At 42.2% G+C, this 20885-nt stretch overlaps 1 protein-coding gene across 3 annotated transcripts in view; it reads left to right on the forward strand.

Annotated features, from left to right (window-relative positions):
* The first annotated feature begins 12372 nt into the window (after positions 1 to 12372).
* Positions 12373 to 20885, forward strand: part of LARP1B (La ribonucleoprotein 1B) — an 86933-nt gene continuing 78420 nt past the window's right edge. For 2 of the 3 annotated variants that reach the window (XM_074228387.1, XM_074228385.1), the window contains exon 1: positions 12373 to 13071. In XM_074228387.1, the coding sequence (XP_074084488.1) occupies positions 12639 to 13071 (433 nt within the window). In that variant the 5' untranslated portion in view covers positions 12373 to 12638. The remainder of the gene's footprint in view (positions 13072 to 20885) is intronic. The other variant, XM_074228386.1, reaches the window with a different exon arrangement.

Consider the following 20885-nt stretch of genomic DNA (forward strand, 5'->3'; position numbering starts at 1 on the left):
CTGAATTTTCAGGAAATGTAGTATCCCATGATCTGCAATTGTCACTGAGAAAGGTTAAGAAAATGTGCTTTCAATCTAAGAGAGTGGCTTGAGATTGTTGATAAGCACCACATACATCTCCAAATGAGAGCCACACATTAGTTTTTCATCTTTTAATGTTTCCCTTGGTTCCATTTTTGTGTCTTGCTTGTATGTGCATATGTGAAAACTTAGGTAATAAAGTTTCCATCGACTTTGTTTTTCCAATGTGAATGGATAGGTCATTTTTTCTGAATGACTGTGTGGTCTTCTCATGTTTTGGGGCATGTTGAATGGATGCAATGTTACCCATAAATAGATTTGGAAATCTATTCATGGTGAAATCTAATGGCTTTTTCTCAGTTTTCATGTTTCTTGATGTCTCACCTATATTAGATCATGTTAACTTTTCCCTTTTTTTAGCTTACATGATTGTTGATCTTCTTCGTTCTCCTGATTGGGAGTGGGGGTGGGGTGTCTCCTTGCTGGCTTCTTTTATTTTTGCTGTCATTAGTTGAGGAAAATTCATGAGTTTCAGTACAAACTCCTCAGTTTTCCATGTTTTCGTTCTCTTGAAACTCTTCTACTTATATTAATGAAGATTTATCCCATCAACACACTTTGTTGCTAAATCATACATTTAAATCTGGAAGGGACTTTAAAGGTCATAATTTTAAACGTGACAGAACTGTAATCTAGAGTGGGTCCTGAATTCCTAGATTATTACAACAGCCTTCTAATTGGTTTTTCTGGTTTAGCTATCCATTGCATTCTCAAAAAAGATAGCAAAATAATCTTCCTAAAGTAGGGCTGTCCATGTTATTTTCTTGGTTCAAGAAGCTTCAAAGTTCCTGACTGTCTATGAGATAAAATGAAAATTCATCAGTTTTGTATTTAGAGCCCTCCAGAGTCTGGCTTGAGGCTATCTTTCCATCTGCCTCTTCTCTGATGATCATTTCTCTCCATCCTGAGTACATGGAAGGCATACCTTGCTTTCTTCAATCTCAACCTATGCCATTTCCTTAATTGTAATTACTCTATTCCTCCTTAAACAATTTCACCTAGTGTATTCTTTTAGTCAAATGCAACTCCTAGAAGGTAGGAACTGTTCTTTGTTTTGATTACATATAAGCTCCTAGGCTGTGTTGAGCCCTGAGGGTTCCTAAAAGAGGCAAAACCCAGTGAGTCCCAACCCTACAGAAGTTCCTTTTCTAATGTGGGCAATAATGAGCAAACAAAGATGGAAAACAAAATAAATATTTATACAGGCTAAGTAGGAAATAATTAACAGAGGGAAGGCACCGGAGTTAAAAAGGGTTGGGGAAGGCTTTCTGTAGAAGGTATAAGTTGACATGAATGATCTGACTTGAGAGAAGCATGGAAAGACTTGTATGAACTGATATTGAGTGAGATGAGCAGAAATGAAAGAACATTATACACATTAACAACAACATTGTGAGGTGATCAATTGATCGACTTTTCTCAGCAGTTCAGAGATCAAGGACAATCCTGAGAGACCTATTAAGGCAAATGCCATCCACATCCAGGAAAAAAATCCATGGAGTCTGAATGCATACTATGTTCACTTTAAAACTTTTTTTTATGTTTTTCCTTCCTTAACCATGGTTTTTTTCCTTTCCCTTCAATTCTAATTCCTTTTTCTCAACATGACTGAATATGGAAATGTGTTTGTTAAATAGGACTGTACATGTACAATTTTTACCAGACCGTTTGACAGCAGGGGTAAGGCAGAGTGATAGAAAAATGTGGAACTCATAAATTTGCAAATGGATGAATTTTGAAAAACTACCCATGTGTGTATCTGGAAAAGATAAAATAAAATTTCAATTAAAAAAATTATGATTTGAGTTGGGATTTAAAAAAAATCATGGAGATCAGTAGTCAGAGCAGAGGTTGGGAGAGAATTTCAAGGCATGGTGGTTAGCCAGAGAAAATGCCCAGAGTTGAGAGGAGAGTATATTGTTCATGGAAAAGACAGAAGGCCAGGATTGAAGAATCTATGTTCGGGACTAAGGTATAAAAAGACTGGAAAGGTAGGAGGGAGCTGCTTTTTGAAGGTCTTTGAAGCTTTTGAAAAAAAAACAGAATTTTTTTGTATTTGATCCTTAAGTCAATAGGGAGCTAGTAAGAGTTTTTTGTGGGGGTGAGTGTATGTGACATAATTGGACTTATGTTTTGGGAAATCATTTTTGTGGTTGAATGGAGGATAGATTGGCTTGGGAAAAGTCTTGAAGCAAGACCTCCAGGCATGAGGTGATGAGGGCCAGGGTGGTGGCAATATCTGAGAAGACAAGAGGGCCTATTGAAGAGGTTTCAAAGGTGAAATCAAAAGACTAGCATCTAGCCTTGCAATTCAATCTAACAAGCACTGAGAAACCAATCAACTTTAACAATCATTTATCAAGTGCCAACTTGAAAGAAAGAGTGAAAAGGCAGAGAGAAGGGGGATAACAAAGTCTTCTTTCCTGATGCCCTCAAGGAGTGGCATGGACCCCAAATCTCACTCTCTGGGTCCATCTGTTTATTCAACCTGTACTCCTGTAGGTATGAGTGGGGTTCTCAGAGAAAGATATGCCCCAGTGACAGTACTCAAAACTCTCTCTTCTATGGAAACCCTGATATGTATCAACTGATTCCAAACTTTATGGATCTGACCAGCTTTAACTTTTTTTTAAGTTTTTTTTTTTCAGGGCAAATGGGGTTAAGTGGCTTGCCCAAGGCCACACAGCTAGGGAATTATTAAGTGTCTGAGTCCGGATTTGAACCCAGGTACTCCTGACTTTATCCACTGTGCCACCTAGCCGCCCCCCAGCTTTAACTTTACTACAGTTCAGAACACCCAAAGAAAAGCAGCCTCCAAGTAACAGGGAGGAACAACCAATCTGTGTCAATGGACTCTTATAACTCACTAATATCTCCTGAGCCCCCACTGGTGTTCTTCCATTTATTCACAATTAAATATCAGAAGAGCAGTAACAACTAAGTCATTTACTCACTTTAAAGCAAGAACAGGAGCAACCATAATATTTATCCAAAAGAACACTTTATTAAAGCATATGCTAGGCATTGTGTAACATTCCAGGGATACAAAAAAACAAAACAAAACAACGGAGTATTCAAGGCATAAGGGACAGGTGGCAGTGAGAATGCTGACTTTGGAGATAGAAGGCAGTTTATAAAGAACAGGAAGAAGGCCAGTATTACTGGATTGCAAAGTAAATGAGAAAGAAATAAGAATACTGGAACAGCAGGAAGGCATGAGGTTATGAAGGGTTTGAAAGTGAGAGGATTTTCTATTGTTTTCCCAGAGCTTATAGAGAGCCATTGGAATTTACTGAATAAGGGGTTATCTGACCAGCCCTGCATTTTAGGAAGGTCAGTTTGACAAATAAGAAGAGGAAGGATTGAAATGAAGAGATTCTTATAGCAGGATGACAAACTAGCAGGGTATTGCAACAGGCATGAGGTGATCAGAGTTCTGCATCAGGGTGGTGATAGGGTCAGAGGAAAGAAGAGTGTGTAGATGAGAAGAATTAAGAAAGCAGAATTGACAAGAATTGATGAAATAGAAATGGGGGGGTAAAAGTGAGAAGTTGAGAATGATTTTCAGAATTATGAGCCTAAGTGAATGAGGTGCTATCAACAGTAATAGCAAAATCAGAGAGAATTTTTTTAATTTAATTTTTTTCCCAATTACATGAAAAGTCAGTTTTCAACATTTATTTTTCTAAAATTTTCTCCTTCTCCCCCCCCAGAAAGCAAGTGATCTAATATAGGTTATATATGCACAATCATGTTACACATATTTCCATATTAGTAGTTCTGTGAAAGAAGATTCAGAACAAAAGGGAAAAACCCATAAGAAAGAAAAAAACAGAAAACAAATTATAAAAAAGTGAAAATAGGATGCTATGATCTACATTCAGACTCCATAGGTCTTTCTCTGCATGTAGGATTTTCCATCACAAGTCTTTTAGAACTGTCTTTGATCCCTATATTGCTGAGAACTAATCTTTCATAGTTGATCATCACACAGTTTTGTTGTTACTGTGTACAATGTTCTCCGGGTTCTGCCCACTTTATTCAGCATTAGTTCGTACCAAAAACCTTTCCAGGGTTTTCTGAAATTTCCCTGCTCATCATTTCTTACAAATTCATTACATTCATATACTACCACTCATTCAGCCATTCCTCAGTTGATATCCCCTCAATTTCCCAATTCTTTGACACTACAAAAGAGTTGCTATAAATATATTTGTATATTTGGGTCCCTTTCCCTTTTTTTAATGTTCTCTTTGGGATATTGAACTTGTAGATGTATTGCTGGATCAAAGGGTATGCACAGTTTTATAGTCATTTTAAGCATAGTTCCAAGTGATGCTCCAGAATGGTTGAAATAGTTTACAACTCTGCCAACAGGTCATTAATGTCCTAGTTTTCCCACATCCTCTCCAACATTCATCATTTCCCTTTTCTGTCATGTTAGCTAATCTGATAGGTGTGAGGTGGCACCTCAGAATTGCTTCAATTTATATTTATCTAACAGTGATTTAAAACATTTTTTCATTTGACTATAGATAACTTTAATTTCTTCATCTGAAAACTACCTATTTGTATCCTTTCATCATTTATCAATTGAGGAATGTCTTGTATTTTTATAAATTTGACTCAGTTCTCTACATAGTTTAGAAATGAGGTCTTTATTGGAAACACTGGCTGTAAAAAGTTGTTCCTAGCTTTCTGCTTTTCTTCTCATCTTTTTTTTTTTTGCAAGGCAAATGGGGTTAAGTGGCTTGCCCAAGGCCACACAGCTAGGTAATTAGTAAGTGTCTGAGGCTGGATTTGAACCCAGGTACTCCTGACTCCAAGGCTGGTGCTTTATCCACCACGCCACCTAGCCGCCCCTCTTCTCATCTCTTTTGCATCAATTTTGTTTATGCAAAACTTTTCAATTTATTGTAATCAAAATTATTCATTTTGAATTTCATAATGTTCTCTATCTCTTTTTTGGCCAACATAAATTCTTCTCCTCTCCATAACTCTGACAGGTTATGGATTCCTTGTTCTCCTAACTGACTTATGGTATTACCCTTTTTGTCTAAATCATGTAGCCATTTTGATCTTATATTAGTATAGGGTGTGAGATGATGGTCTATGCTTAGTTTCTGCCACATTATTTTCCAATTTTCTCAGCAATTTTTGTCAAATGGTGAGTTCTTATTCCCTGAAGCTGGAGTCTGGGTTTATCAAAGAGTAGATTACTATAGTTATTTACTACTGTATCTTATGACACTAAACAATTATAATGATATGCCACTCTATTTCTTAGACAGTTCCAAGTAGTTTTATTTTATTTGTAAGGGGTTAAGTAATTTGCCAAGGATACACTGCTAGGTGTTTAAGTGTCTGAGGCTGGTTTTGAACTCAAGTCCTCCTGACTTCAGGGCCAATACTCTATCCACTGCACCACTTAGCTGCCCCTAATACCAAATAGCTTTGATGACTGCTGATTTATAATATAGTTTTAGAGCTGATATGGCTAGGCCACCTTCCTTTGCAATTTTTTTCATTAATTCCCTGGATGATCTTGATCTTTTGTTCTTCCAGATAGCTTTTGTTATTATTTTTTCAAACTCTATAAAATGATTTTTTTGGTAATTAGTATGGTACTGAATAGATTCATTTAGGTAGAATTGCCATTTTTATTATGTTAACTTGGCCTACCTTTGAGTTGTTTAGATCTGACTTTATGTGAAAAGTATTTTGTTATTATATTCATAATTCCTGGGTTTGTTTTAACAGGCAGACTTCCAAAATTTCTCTATCTCTTGTTGCTGGATTTTGTTGGCAATATATAGAAATGCTGATGATTAATGTGAATTTATTTTATATCCTGCAACTTTGCTAAAGATATCATTTCAAGTAATTTTTTTTTTTAGATTTTTGCAAGGCAATGGGGTTAAGTGGCTTGCCCAAGGCCACACAGCTAGATAATTATTAAGTGTCTGAGGCCGGATTTGAACTCAGGTACTCCTGACTCTAGGGCTGATGCTCTATCTACCATGCCACCTAAGCCTCCCCTGTTTCAAGTAATTTTGTAGTTGATTCTCTAAGTATGCCATTATAGCATCTGCATAGATAGTTTTATTTCATCATTGCCTATTCTGATTATTTTATTTTTCTTCTTTTCTTGTGAAAGTTAACATTTCTAATCTATTGATTAAAAGTGATGATAATAAGCATCCATGTTTCAATCCTGATCTTACTGGAAATACTTCTAGCTTATCCCCCTTATGCTTGCTGATGGTTTAGTGATTATTTATTACTTTAAGGAAATTGTGTTTAATCCTATATTCTCCAATATTTTTAATGGGAATGGTTGCTGTATCTAACAAAAGCGTTTTAAGTGTTTATTGAGATAATCATATGATTTCTGTTAGTTTTGTTATTGATGTAGTCAATTATGTTGATGGTTTTCCTAATATTAAACCATTCCTACATTCCTGGTATAAATTGTACCTGGTCATGGTGTTTGTCCTGGTAATAAATGAACCCAGGTACTCCTGACTCCAAGGCCGGTGCTCTATTCACTGAGCCACCTAGCTGCCCCAATTAATTAATCTATTAATTAATTAAGCTAATTAGTCTATCTTCCCAAAGCCTTGGTAACATGTAATTTTTAATTGTATCATGATCTGAGAAGGATTAATTTAATATTTCTGTATTTGAATGTGAGGTTCTTATACCCTAATGCATGGTCAATTTTTGTGTAGGTGCCATGTATCATTGAGAAAAAAAGTATATTTCTTTACATCTCCAATCAAGTTTCTCCGAAAGTCTATCAAATTTCTTTTTCTAAAATTCTATTCACCTTAACTTCTTTCTTGTTTATTTTGTGGTTATATTTGTCTAATTCTGAGAGTAAGAGGTTGAGGTCCTACTAATATAGCTTTGCTGTCATTTCTTCCTGTAAGTTATTCAGCTTCTCCTCTAAGAATTTGAATTCCACACCACTTGGTGCATATGTGTTTAATATTGATATAGCATCATTGCCTAGTTTTAAAGAATTTAACATGATGTAGTTTCCTTTATTTCTTTTAATTATGTATGTTTTTGCCTTTGTTTTGTCTGAGATCAGAACTGCCATCCCTGCTTTTTTAAAATTTTAGTATTATATAATATAGTATAATATAATTAAGTATAATAGACTCTGCTCTTGCCTTTTGCTTTTACTCTTTGCCTCTTTTTGTTTCAGATTGTTTTTTGTAAATAATGTATTGTAGGTTTCTAGTTTTTAATCTACTCTATCAGATTTCATTTTATGGAAGAGTTCATCCCATTCACATTCACAGTTATGATTACTAATTGTATTTTTTGTCCATCCTATTCTCCCCCTCTATGGAACCCTTTCCCTTATAACAAAATTTTTGCTTCTGACATCTCATCTCTCAGTCTGCCTTTCTTTCTATTAGCCTCTCCTCTTTTCTATCCCATTTCCCCTCCTACTCCCTTATAAAGTAAGTTAAATTTCTAAACCCAATTGATTGTATGTTATTCTCTGTTTGACCCAAATCTGATGAGAATAAGATTCAATCAATGTTCACTCCAATTCCAATTCTAGGCCTAAACCCAGTAGAAATCATAAAAAATGGGAAAAGTCCCATATATTCCAAAATATTCACAGCAGATCTTTTTTAGACTATTCTTTATTATTATTATTATTATTAGGCAATGGGGTTGTGACTTGACCAGGGTCACACCGCTAGGCAATTATTAACATAGCAGCTCTTTTTGCAGTGGCAAAGAATTGGAAATTGAGGGGATGCCCATCAGTCGGGGAATGGTTAAACAAATTATGTTATATGCGTTATTATGGAATATTATGTTCTATAAGAAACCATGAATGGTCAAACTCTAGAGAAGTATGGAATGAATTATAGGGATCTGATGCTAAGTGAAGGAAGCAGAACCATGAGAACAATCTAACATTAACAACAGTGTTGTAAGAGATCCAACCATAGTGAATGCAGCTATTCTCAGCAGTTCATAGAGCTAGGAGAGCTCTATTAGACTAGCTATGGACAATGCTATTCCACATCCAGAGGAAGAAAAACAAAACAAAACAAAACCAAAAAATCCTTCAGAATCTGAGGAACACTACATTCACTTTTTTTTTTTTTTGCAAGGCAATGGGGTTAAGTGGCTTGACCAAGGCCACACAGCTAGGAAATCATTAAGTGTCTGAGGCCCGATTTGAATTCTTTTTTTTTTTTTAGGTTTTTGCAAGGGAAATGGGGTTAAGTGGCTTGTCCAAGGCCACACAGCTAGGTAATTATTAAGTGTCTGAGATCGGATTTGAACCCAAGTACTCCTGACTCCAAGACCGGTGCTTTATCCACTATGCCACCTAGCCACCCCTGAGGTCGGATTTGAACTCAGGTCCTTCAGATTCCAGGACCAGTGCTCTATTCACTGTGCCACCTAGCTGCCCCTACATTCACTTTTTTTTGAGGTTAGAAGTTTTTGGTTTATTTATTTTATATTATTACAATAATTTTGTTATAAGAGTAAACATAAACGCCCCTCCCCACCACATTCACTTAAAAATATATTCCTTATTTCTTTCCCTTAATCCTAATTCCTCATAGCAAAAATGGTTAACTGGTAAACATGCTTAACACATATGTCTAAGTACAATATTAACCTTACTGGTCACTGCTGAGGGGTAAGGAGGTGGGGAGAATGGAAGGAAATTTTGCACCTTAGGAATATGTATAGGCATATGGATGAATGTTTAAAAAAAGTTTCATAACATGTACTGGAAAAATAAAACATCAATAAAAAATTTTTTTAAAAAGAGAGAAAGAGGGGGCAGCTAGGTGGCGCAGTGGATAAAGCACTGGCCCTGGAGTCAGGAGGACCTGAGTTCAAATCCGACCTCAGACAATAATTACCTAGCTGTGTGGCCTTGGGCAAGCCACTTAACCCCATTTGCCTTGCAAAAAACTAAAAAAAAAAAAAAAGATTCAATCAAAGCTCCCTCCTTCCTCTACTAATAACAGGTCCTTTGTCCCTCTTCATGTGATATGATTTACCTTATTCTGCTTCCTTCTTTTTCTAGTACAATTCTTTTTTTTGCCTTGCTTTTTTAAATATCATCTCATCAAAATCAACTTATACCCACACCCTCTAAGAATACTCCTTTAACTGTCCTAATAGAAACACAGTTCTTAAGAGCTACAAATATTGGGGTGGCTAGGTGGCACAATGGATAAGAACACTAGCCCTGGAGTCAGAAGTACCTGAGTTCAAATCCAGACTCAGACCCTTAATAATTACCTAGCTATGTGGCCTTGGGCAAGCCACTTAACCCCATTGCCTTGAAAAATCTAAAAAAAAGTTACAAGTATTTAAGGTAAAAACATCACTTGTACAAAAATATTCATAGCAGCCCGGTCTGTGGTGGCAAAGAATTGGAAATCAAGTAAAAGTCCTTCAATTGGGGAATGGCTTAGCAAACTGTGGTTTATGTATGTCATGGAACACTATTGTTCTATGAGAAACCAGGAGGCATGGGAATTCAGGGAAGCCTGGAGGGATTTGCATAAACTGATGCTGAGTGAGATGAGCAGAACCAGAAAAACACTGTACACCCTAACAGCAACATGGGGGCAATGATCAACCTTGATGGACTCACTCATTCCAACAGTGCAGCAATCAGGGACAGTTTGGGGCTGTCTGCAATGGAAAGATGTATCCAGAGAAAGAATGGGGGAGTTTGAACAAAGACCAAGGGCTGTTCTCTGATCTTGTTATCTCTTATACTTTGTTTCTTCCTTAAGGATGTGATTTCTCTCTCATTACACTCAATTTGGATCAAGGTACAGCATGGAAACAATGTAGAGACTGACAAACTGCCTTCTGTGGGGGTGGGGGGGAGGGAAGTAAGATTGGGGGAAAATTGTAAAACTCAAAATAAAATCTTTAATAAAAAAATAATAAAAAGGAGTTACAAGAATTTGTAAATCATATACTGTAGCTTCTAGTTTTTAATCCACTCTGCTGATTTTGTTTTATGGAAGAGTTCATCCCATTCACAGTTATGATTGCTAACTCGATGTTTTCTTCCATCCTATTCTCCCCTACCCCATTTGCACTTTTTTATCTCCTTTCACCCTTTCCCCTCATAACAAATATTTTATAGGAAGGTACACAATTTAATCTTAGTGAATACAATTTTTTTCTTTATTGTTTACCTTTTTATTTGCTTTAGTTTTATATTTGAAGATCAAATTTTCTGTTCAGCTCTGGTCTTTTCAGCAGGAAAAGTTTGAAAGTCCCCTATTTTGTTGAATATTCATTTTTTTCTCCCTGAAAGATTATGCTCAGTTTTGTTCAGTAGTTGATTCTTGGTTGTCATCTCAATATCATATTCCAGGCTCTAGAGTCCTTTAATGTTGAAGCTGCTAAGTCCTGTATAATCCTGACTGTGGCTCTTTGATATTTGGATTGTTTCTGGCTGCTTATGGCATTTTCTACATGAGCTGATATTTTTGGAATCTGGATATAATATTCCTTGGAGTTTTCAATTTGGAATCTCTTTCAGGAAGTGATCAGTTCAATTAGTATTTATCCTCTAGGATATTAGGGTGGGTTTCCTTGATAGTTTTCTGTAAGATATAGTCCAGGCTCTTTTTTTCTTTTCTTTTTGTGTTTTTTTTAGCTTTCTTTTTTTTTTTGATTGTGCTTTTTTGATAGTCTAATAATTCTTAAATTATCTGTTCTGGATCTATTTTCATGAGGTATTTTACATCTTCTTCTATTTTTTCTGGGCTTAGAATCAACAGATTGATGTCTCAGTTCTTAGCTTCCATTTACCCAACTTTCATTTTTTGAGGATTTTCCTTAGTTAGCTTCTGTGTCCTCTTTTTTGGCCAATTCTATTTTTAAAGATGCTTTTTTTCAGGTTCCCCCCCATTGGATCTTTTCTTTTGCAGGGAAGTGACTTGCTCAAGGTCACACAGCTACCTGGGAACTGAGGTCGGACTGGAACTCAGGTCCTCCTGAGTCCAGGGCCAGTGCTGTATTCGTTGTGCCACCTAGCTGGCCCTCAATTTTGAGCTTCCTTTTCTAAGCTGTTGACTTTCCCCCCAGTTTTTCTTTGACCTCTCCTTTTGGAGGTCGGAGGGTGCTTCTGTGGGCTTCAGCTCGGGGCTCCGCCCGCAGACGCTGCTCAGTCCCATCTCGGTCCCGCGGGCACCCCGCAGGCACAGCCCAGGCCGCGGCCCCGCCCGCCCCTGCGGCCCCGCAGGCCTCTGCCAGGCCCCTGGGGTCCGGTCCCGCCTCGTCCTTGTCCCCCAAGGAGGAGGCGCCGTGGGGGGCGCAGGCGGGGAGGGGAGGGGCCGGGGGGCGCGGGGCGGCACGGACCGCTGACAGAGGGGCGCCGGGGCCCAGGCCCGAGGAGCCTCCCGGGCTCCGCCGCGCCTCCTTCCCCAGAAAGGCCGGGGCGCGGGGCGCGGGGCGCGGGGCGCGGGGCGCGGGGCGCGGGGCGCGGGGCGCGGGGCGCGGGGCGCGGGGCGCGGGGCGCGGGGCGCGGGGCGCGGGGCGCGGGGCGCGGGGCGCGTCAATATTTGCCGGGCCTCGCGCGGGGGGGAGGGGCGCCGGCGGGCCAAAGGGCGGCCGGAGGGCGGGGGCCGGGTCACCGGGGGTCACGGGGGCGGGCCGCGCGTGCGCGCCGCAGCCGGGAGGCGGGGCTCGAGGGGGCGGAGCCAACGTGCGGCGCGCCGCCCGCGCCGGCCGGGCCTCTGCTCCCTTCCCCGGGCCTCGGGAGAAGCCGGCGCCGGAGGGGCGGCGGCGGCGGGCTGTTTCCTGGCGCTCGGCGCCCCGGAGCCGCGCTCCCCTCTCCCTCCCCGCGGGGCCCGGGGCCGAGGCGGCGACGGGCGGGCGCGACGTTGGGCTCCCCGTCCCGGCGCGCGTGGGGCCGGCGGGGTTTGTAAGTAGCTAGCCGCGGGCGGCGGCGGCGGGCCGGGACCGGAAGCAGCGGGCCGCCGGCCACGTCATCGCCCCCCGCGGGGGCGGGGCCGAGCGGAGCCCTCCCCTCCCACCTCGCGCTTACCGGCTCCCCGCCGTGCGCGTGCGCGGCTCCGCCCCGTTCCGCCAGGCCCCGCCGCAGCGGCCTCCGTCCCGGCGCCGCAGGCTGGGCGCGAGGCGGACTCGCGCGGCTCCCGGCGGTGCGGGTGCGGAGAGGGGGCGCGGCGCGAGCGGGAGCCGAGCGCGGGGCGCGTGGGGGGCGTGCGCGCGCGCGCGCGGCCGGGAGGGGCGGGGCCGCGGCCGCGGGCGGTTGGCGCTGGGGCCGGCGCGCGGGGCGGGGGGGGGGAGCGCTCGTCCTGCCCCCGCGCACACGCAAAGGCCCGGCGGACGCGCACGCGCGCACACTCGCGCCCAGCGCTCCGCGGGAGAGGGACGGCGAGTGGGCGGCGGCGGCGGCGGCGGCGGGCCGAGCCCGGCCGGATCCGCTTGTCTGCGCGAGGCCGGGGCCGTTCGCTCCCCCCCCGGGCGGGCCGAGGAAGCCGGGCGGCGGGCCCGGGCGGGGCGGCGCCATGTCCGCTGAGGGCCGCGGCCCCCCGCCCGAGGAGCCGGCCGCCTCCGCCGAGCCGCGGGAGCCGGAGGCGGCCCGCGGGGCCCCGGCGCCCCCCGCCGCGCCCGCGCCCCTGGGCCACAGCGTGCCCCTGGCGGCCGTGGCCGTGAAGCCCCTCGGCCTGCTCCCGGCCCACAGGCCCCCCGCGCCGGGCAGCCCCCCGCGGCCCGCCGACGACGACGCGGACGGCGACGAGGCCGACGAGGACGAGGGCGACGGCGCGGCCGCGCGGGAGCGGGCCCGGGCCCCGCCGCCCAAGGACAACCCCTGGACCAAGAAGCCGCCGCCGCCCGCCGCGCCGCTGCCGCCGGCCGTGGGGCTCGCCGCGCCGGGCCCGGGCCCGGGCCTGCCCCCGGCCGCCGCCGCGCCGCCGCCGCCCGAGCCCGCCGAGCCAGGTGCGTGGGGCCGCGGGCCGCGGGGCGGGGGGCGGGCGGTTCGCTCCAAACGGCAGCCCGAGGCCCCCCCCCCCCGGCGGGGCCGGGCCCGGGGCGCTGGGAGCCGCACGAGCCGCGGCCGCGGCGCTGCTGAGCCGGCGGCCCTCGGGGGCCTCGTAGCGCTCTGCCCCCGCAGCGGCCCAGCGCGTGTCCTCCGGCCGCCAGGGCCTGCCCACCCGGCACGGCTCGCGTCCTTGCGTTTGCCGCAGGCCAGAAGCGTGGGTGCCGCCAGGGACGTTTGTCTGCCGCCGCCTGGCAGCCTTGGCTCCTCTGCCGCCTGGCCCACTTTGTCTTCTCTTGGGCGGTTGTGCGAATGCTGGGGGGCGGCTGAAGCCCTCCCTGCTGCTGGCCTGCCCTGCCGCCGCTGCTAGCCTGGCACTCATGAGGCCAGGACTTTAATGTCTCTAGATCATTGGGACGTGTGAAAAAGCAGTCTTGGGTGCTAGGTTTTAGTCGAAGAATGCTTTACTAGGAATCTGTTGGTTGTGTTATCCATCTTGGTGGGTGGCAAAGTCCATGCTTGTTGAAAGTCAAACATAGTGGTTCTGTATATATAGAGATCAATGGACGGGTTGGCAAGGGGATCCACAGTATTAAATGAACCTCACAGATAGATCTACCTGCTATAAAATGCATAGAATTTAGCCCCATCATAAAAAAAATTCACCAAAGCACCTCTTTCCTGAAATTGAGATACGTGGTACTATCCAGAATATTCTTATTCATTAAAAGACAATCCTGCTTTATGCAGGAGAGGTTTACATGAATTATTTTTAAAAACAGTCGTCAGTTTGCTGCCTTGTCTCCCTCAGATTTCCCATACCCTCATCAGTGCAACCTTTTTCTCCCAAAGTCAGACAAACCTACCACCGTTCTCAAAAGGTAGGCTCTTGACTTCTGTATAGATAGTGTTCATCAACTCCTATGGGATTAACCTTTTTTGTGAGACTGACTTCCATTTCTATCTATACAGCCCCATTCTACTGGACTCCCACTATTACACATCACCAACTGCACAGCCTCCATCTGTCTTGTCTCAGGTATCTCAAAACATAACGTAGTCAAATCTGAGTTTGTCTTTCTCCTCCAAAACTTCCCCTCCTTCTAATGTTCCTATTTCTGAAATTTCCTTATTTCACCACCAGCTTTGCCAGTAACCTAGCTTTGCAACTGGTAAGCCAGCCTCAGTTCTTTCTCTTATCTCCTATTCCATCAGTCACCAAATTTTATGGATGATTCCTCCACACAGTCCCATGTGTCACCTTTTATTTACCTAGCTGCCCTTCTGATCACCCAAACCAGAATGATAGCAACAGCTTCATAATTGGCTACAAGCCTCCTTTCCCATTGCTTGCCAGACTGATCTAGAATTCTAAAGCATAGGTTTGGCCCTTTCCTGTTCAAAAAATTCCAGTGGTTCCCTATTTCTTCTAAAATGACATAAATACTCCCTTTTGTCTTTTAAAGCCAACTGTTTTTGGCCTATCTAGGTGATTTGCTTATTATTCTCCTTAAACTCATTCTTCATTCCAACCCAATTGACTGACTGCTCCTTAAGACACATTCCATCTGTTAAGCCCTGTGGTAGGACTGTCTTCCTGGTTGTTCAGGCATATTTGACTCTCCATCCCATTTAAGCTTTTCTTTCTAGACTGGAGTGGGTTTTTTTTTTTTTTGCCACTTCCTTGGTGAAGTGACTTGTACAGGATCACACAACTAGAAAGTGTCTAAGGCTGAATTTGAACTCAGGAAGGTGAATCTTCCCTTACGCCAGATCTGGTATTCCATTCGCTGAGAGTCACCTAGCCCCACTAATGTCTAGTACTACCTCCTGAAGGAAATCTATGAAAGCCATTTGTTGAAAATCTTCTCTACCCAAAGAATTTTGTAATCTAAACTCTTAGGTACTGGCATTCTGCTAAGCCCTGGAGATAAAAAGAAAGAATGAATACTTGCTTTCAAGGAGTTGGTAATATGATTGGGAGGCTGCTGGTACATAAATGGTGCAGATGAGGTCACCCCAGAGTGGAGGGGTGAGGTAGCAGCAGTTGGAGAGGGCTGGGAAAGGAGGAAGTAGTGGGGTTGATTATAGTAGAGCATCCAGTCAATCCAGGTGGAGAGAAGACCATGGAATGTGACTTGGTTTGACATGGGACTGTGTGAACTATGGCATAGGTTGGGAAGAACTTGAAAGCACAGAAAGAAGGATTTCTATTTGGTCCTAAAGATTGTAGGGAACATCTATTTTATTTAATTTGTTTAAGGCAATGGGGTTAAGTGACTTGCCCAAGGTCACACTGAGGCAATTATTAAGTGTTTAAGGGTTTGAACTCAGGTCTTCCTGACTCCAGGGCCTGCGCTCTATCCACCATGACACCCAAATGCCCTGGGAGCATTTATTTTTATATCTTCAGTATTTACCTTTCTGTGTACCTGGTGTTTATCCCTCTCCTTGCATGTTGATTTTTGTCTTTGTGTTCTGACAGTTGGCTTAGGGGCCTGGCTATTAGTGAATGAATGAATGAATGAATAGTAATAAACACTTTGCTTCTAATGGAGACCTTAATACAAGGGAGTGGTGCCTAAAGGAGGGGCACCTTGGTCCTGAGATTTCCTGGGATAGTGTGTGGGGCCTCCCGGGGAGTAGACTGATAACACCCCATCCACAAACTATGGCAGCTGGTTTGAACTTTGTCCTTGGTTCCAGAATTGGAGTGGAGCCTGGAAGTGGGGACTAGAGTGGAGGGCATGAAAAATAGGCAGGATTTCCCTGAAAGCAGGGCAGTTGCCTTGGTGTGTGGGGATGAGTCCTGGGATTCCTCCAGACTTTTCTTTCACTATATATATGGCTGTTTCTAACTCACTCCTTTTTCCATCCTTAATGCTGCTTATGACACTTCCCTTTGCCCCCTCACTTCCTTTCCTCTTTTCTCTTCCCTTTACTTCCATTTGAGGATTTGATTTTAGTTAACTAGTAGAAAGTTATCCCTATTTGGAAAAGAAGAAAGTTCCAATTTAAAGTGAGAAATTGAAACTGGATAGACTACTGAAGCATTTGTTAAGATAACAGACAAAAAAGCAAAACCCTTTGAAATAAGTAGTTTGAATAAAGGCCTGGTTCAAGGCAGTGTGGATATGGTCTTAGAATGAATATGATGAAGGCCTTGTGGGTATTTTGAACTTTTAGTTTTGTGAATAATTGGGGCATTTTTCTATCTCACATGTTATCCACCCTTGAAGTAGGATGGTTTCTCCTACTTATGTTTATTGCAGTTTAAATACTTTTAACATGATTGGCAATGACTCCTTTTCCTTTTACATTTGAAAAGCTCATTAGTCAGTAAAGCTTTATTTTGAAAGCTGAGCATATATTTTTTGGGAATTAGGATATCAAGGGAGAAAATTCTTTTTCTCAGGGTTGGAAGATAAAGTTTGTTATGAAAGTGAGGGCTAGATCTACATGTAGATTTTAGAGATTTGGGTTTTTTAAAATCATGTATCATATGTGCTAAGTAGAAAGAAACTTCACTTTCTGTTAAGTAAAAGTTAGAGATTTTGCAAAGTCCTAGAGTGGAATTGTCAAACTTAGTCTTGCAAAACGCCTCAGTTAAAATGTGAAAATGTTTAACAAAACAAATAAAACTAGAATAAGGTGTAGATAATGCTAGTTTTTGATTCTCTAAATCCACATGTGGATTTCAAGGAGCTCAAGGATGGATATCTATTTGATATTACTGAGTGGTATTTTGTTGACTTTGTGTCTGTGTTTAATGTCTAGGTAGCATGGTAACCTGAGCAGATGGATGTGTTCAGTGAGCTAAATGAGGTTTTTTAAAATTTTCTTATCTTCTTAGCACTTAGATTTAAATGAAAATTTTAATATACAAGATTTTAACCAATAAATTAACATCTTTCACAAAAGTTTTAAGTACCTTGTTTAAATAGACCACTTCAACAAACTGCATTCCTATTTTGCTCTGGGCACTGGGGATACAGGTCCCATCTCCCTACCCCCCAAATCTGACTCCAGACCAAACAGCCCAGCGTCCTTGAAGAGTTCAGTTTATTTGGGAGAAATGTTTCGTGAATATAAACTATGTACAAAGTAATTTTGGGTCGGTGGGGGGAAGTTACTAAGATTTGAGGGAAGATTCAGAAAGGCTTCTTGTGGGCATCAGCTAGCATTAAGTTCTTAGTCACTCAAATCCAATTCATGTGCTTGCCATGGAATCACCTCTCTGATGATGTTGTGGTCTTTGAAAATGAAGGACAAACATTTTGTGTGTGTGTGCGCGTGCGCGTGTGTGCATGTGCATGTGCCTGGTCTCAAGGATTTCACGTTTTAGTGGGGGCAGTTAAGACAGCCTGCCAGGAATTAGGATGTACCACCTAAATTGGGAGTCTTTTTAGATGAAGATTGAGAAGGCTTCTTGAGGCTTGAATGATGCCAGGCAAGAATAGAGGCCCAAAGGAGGAAGGGATAGCATTCGTTAGAGAGGGTCAACCAGGGAAAAGCCTCAGATTCAGGAGTCTAGGAGATGGAATGTCCAGCAGGAGAAACAGCCAAGAGGTTACTGGATTCCTCCCTAGTGTATGACTAGGGGAGGAAGGTTTTAAGACTGGAAAAGTAAGGAGCTAGATTCTGGAGGACATGATAAGTAAGCCCCACAAGATTTTATATTGGATTCTGCAAGCAATAAATAGGGAGCCACTTGAGTTGATTGAATAGGGACATGACCTAATAAGACTTGAAATTTAGGAAGATCAGTTCGATATTTGAATGACAGGGAGATCCCACTATCAGGCTTTGTATCTGCTAAAGGCTTTAACCAGAGCGATGGCAGCCTCAGAAGAAAGGGGATGGGGGATTGTATATATTAAGAGAGGAAGGTAGAAATAGCAGAATATGGTAGCTGATTGAATATGTGGGTGAGGGGAGTGTCCAAGATGGACATCTAAGTTGAGAGGCTGGAGGACTTGGGAGGATGGTTAGAGGGACTGTAGGAAGAAAGGGTTTAGGGGAAAGATGAGTTAGTTCACTTTGGGATGAAATTAAGATGTCTATGACATCTTTTGAGGTTTGAATATATTGGAGAATCATCTGACTAGAAGCTGAATAAGTCACCAAGGTGAAATGGTATAGAATATGGAAAATGTTTTGGTAAACCTGGATTTAGCAGTTGTGACCTACATGAAGATCCAGCAAAGAAGATAGAAAAGATGGTCAGAAAAGTGGCCTGTGTGCTATGACATGAGAAGGAGTTTGCTAATGAGCCTACAGATCTATAGCAGACATCACTCTAGAGAAATTTCCTGGACATTTCTGAAAAAGTAGAAAGGAAGAGGCAACGAGAAATGCCTGTTTATTCATGGCTACATTTATTTTCTAATAAAAAGTAAAGTGTTGCTTTAAAAAAAAACAGAAGGGAGGAAGGGAAGAACAGTTCAGGATGTGTGATACTATTTGCAAAGACCCCAAGTTGGGTATGAATTATTCTGCATGGACAGCTGTAGGTAAATTATGTTAGTTAGAAAACATGGTGACTAATAAGAAATTATTCTGTAAAGCAAGGTTAAAGGCAGACTTTTTTTCTTGAAATGTCAGCATACAAAATTTACTTTGTACCTAATCGTTTCTAGACATCAGCCAATTGAGTCATTGGCAGTGACATCTGGGTTGTACTTCTTTTTTACGAGGTCAGATTTTATAGATCTTTAAATCGCATAATTTTGTATTTTATTCCCAACATTATTCCCAACTTTTTGCTTCAGAAAACCTATCATAAGGCCTCTATTACATGAAATGTGGCCTTTTATTTGTTATTCATATAACGCTTTTAATGGAACAGTTATTTAAATGGCATTTATGAAGCTTTCAAAGTGAGTTAGTCATAGTCAACATTTTAAATAAGAAATGACTTGATTGTCTTGAGGAATTGTCATCACACAACCCCTCCTTGAACTAATATTTGATTTTTAACTTGGCTCATTATGTTTTTTCATATTACAAGTGAATTGCTCTTTTTGTTTTGTTATTTAGGAAAATCTTTTTTTTTGATTATGGTGTCAAACTGCTTCCAATTCTTTTCTCTTTTCAAGTGAGTAAAGTGAACTGTTGAGAAGGAGTGAGTCTTGGGTTTAGAGGTGTGAGTAAGAAAGCTTAAAAAGGTAAAGGACAGAAATAGTAGAACTGATAAATCTTTTAGGGGGAGCAGGGAATTGTGTTTATCTTAAAACATTTTTAAAAAAATTAAAATTTTTTAGGGGCTGGCAGCTAGGTGGAACAGTGGATAGAGTACCAGCCCCTGGAGTCAGGAGGACCTGAGTTCAAATTCGGCCCCAGACAGTTAATAATTACTTAGCTGTGTGGCCCTTGGGCAAGCCACTTAACCCCATTGCCTTGCAAAAATCCTAAAAAAAAAATTAAAAAATTTTATTTCCAAATTCTCTCCTTCCTCTTCACCCATTGAAAAAGTAAAAAATAATGATACGCATTATACATAATGCAAAACGTTTCCATTTTAGCTATGTTACAGGGAAGAAAGCAAGAAAAATAAAGTGGAAAACTTGATTTGATACTCATTTCATTACAAGTGTGATGAATCTTGTTAGTAGGTAGGTTTTCAGTTATCCTCTATGCTTTGCCTCAGTTGTTGTCCTTGACTTTGGAGTCTGGGTTAAAAAAAATATATGGGGAAGCTTGGCCTATAGGATGGCAATAAGGTCAGGTGGGGAGCTCGGTGTCATCTGGCAGCCAGGAATTCTGAGGTTAGTTTAGGTTTAGGTTGCCATAAGAGGGCTGGGATTTTGTGCTCAGTTCTATTTGCTACCATTTAGGAATAATAGTGATTAAACCAGAGCATCCCAAGGAGAGGAAACAGAAGGTTTTAAATTTATAACAAGAGAAAACTTGTGGGGCATGATAACTGTCATTAGAACAATTGTCATGTGAAGAGAAGGTATGAGGTTTATTCTGGTTGAACTCCAGAAAGCAGAGATGGGAGGAGGGTTAGGTGGAAATTGTACGGGTCAGGTTGACCAGTCTTCGAAGTTGATGAGGCTGCCTTTGGAAGTAAGTTGGTGGCTTTCCCCAACTAGAGGTCTTAAAACACACAGGCAGTTCTTAGGATCATTTGTTAGATGTTAAAGAACTCAATCTTGTTTCATTTTGGTTTGATTTTGAGGAATTGTTGAAATTCGTTCACCATTCACACTGAAATTCTGTCATTCTGTAAGAATGAAAGTGGAAGTTTAGATGGGTGGTAGTAGTAGTAGTAGTAGTGGTGGTGGTGGTGATAGTAATAGTTGTAAATGTATGTATTGCTGGAATGATACTATATTCCTCTCCCTCTGTTTCCCCCCTCCCCCCAAAAAAAGACCTAACTTGAAAACAAATAAAATAAATAAATAAATCTTAGCATGATTTTTCAGGATGCCTGTAAACCCTCCAAATAAGCATCAATTAATATTGTAAGTCAGATGGATGCATTTTAATATGTTCTTGCAGCATATGATAGATGTATTGGCTTATAAAATATCAATACACAATTAATTATAAATATATATTGTTGACATTAATACTTAAAATAGATTTTTGTTCATGAATTGTTTCATAAACAAAAATCCATCTTGTACATGGAAAAAAAAGATCTCTCAAATAACCTGTATTGTACTTTTTTTGAGCAATATTTTGTCTTATTTTTGGGAAAATGTGGTAGGGAGTAAACATTTCCTGTGGGTTCTTTAATGAAAAAAATGAATTTACTTATGGCTGC

Source organism: Macrotis lagotis, chromosome 3 (assembly GCF_037893015.1).
Source record: "Macrotis lagotis isolate mMagLag1 chromosome 3, bilby.v1.9.chrom.fasta, whole genome shotgun sequence".
Taxonomy (NCBI): Eukaryota; Metazoa; Chordata; class Mammalia; order Peramelemorphia; family Peramelidae; genus Macrotis; species Macrotis lagotis.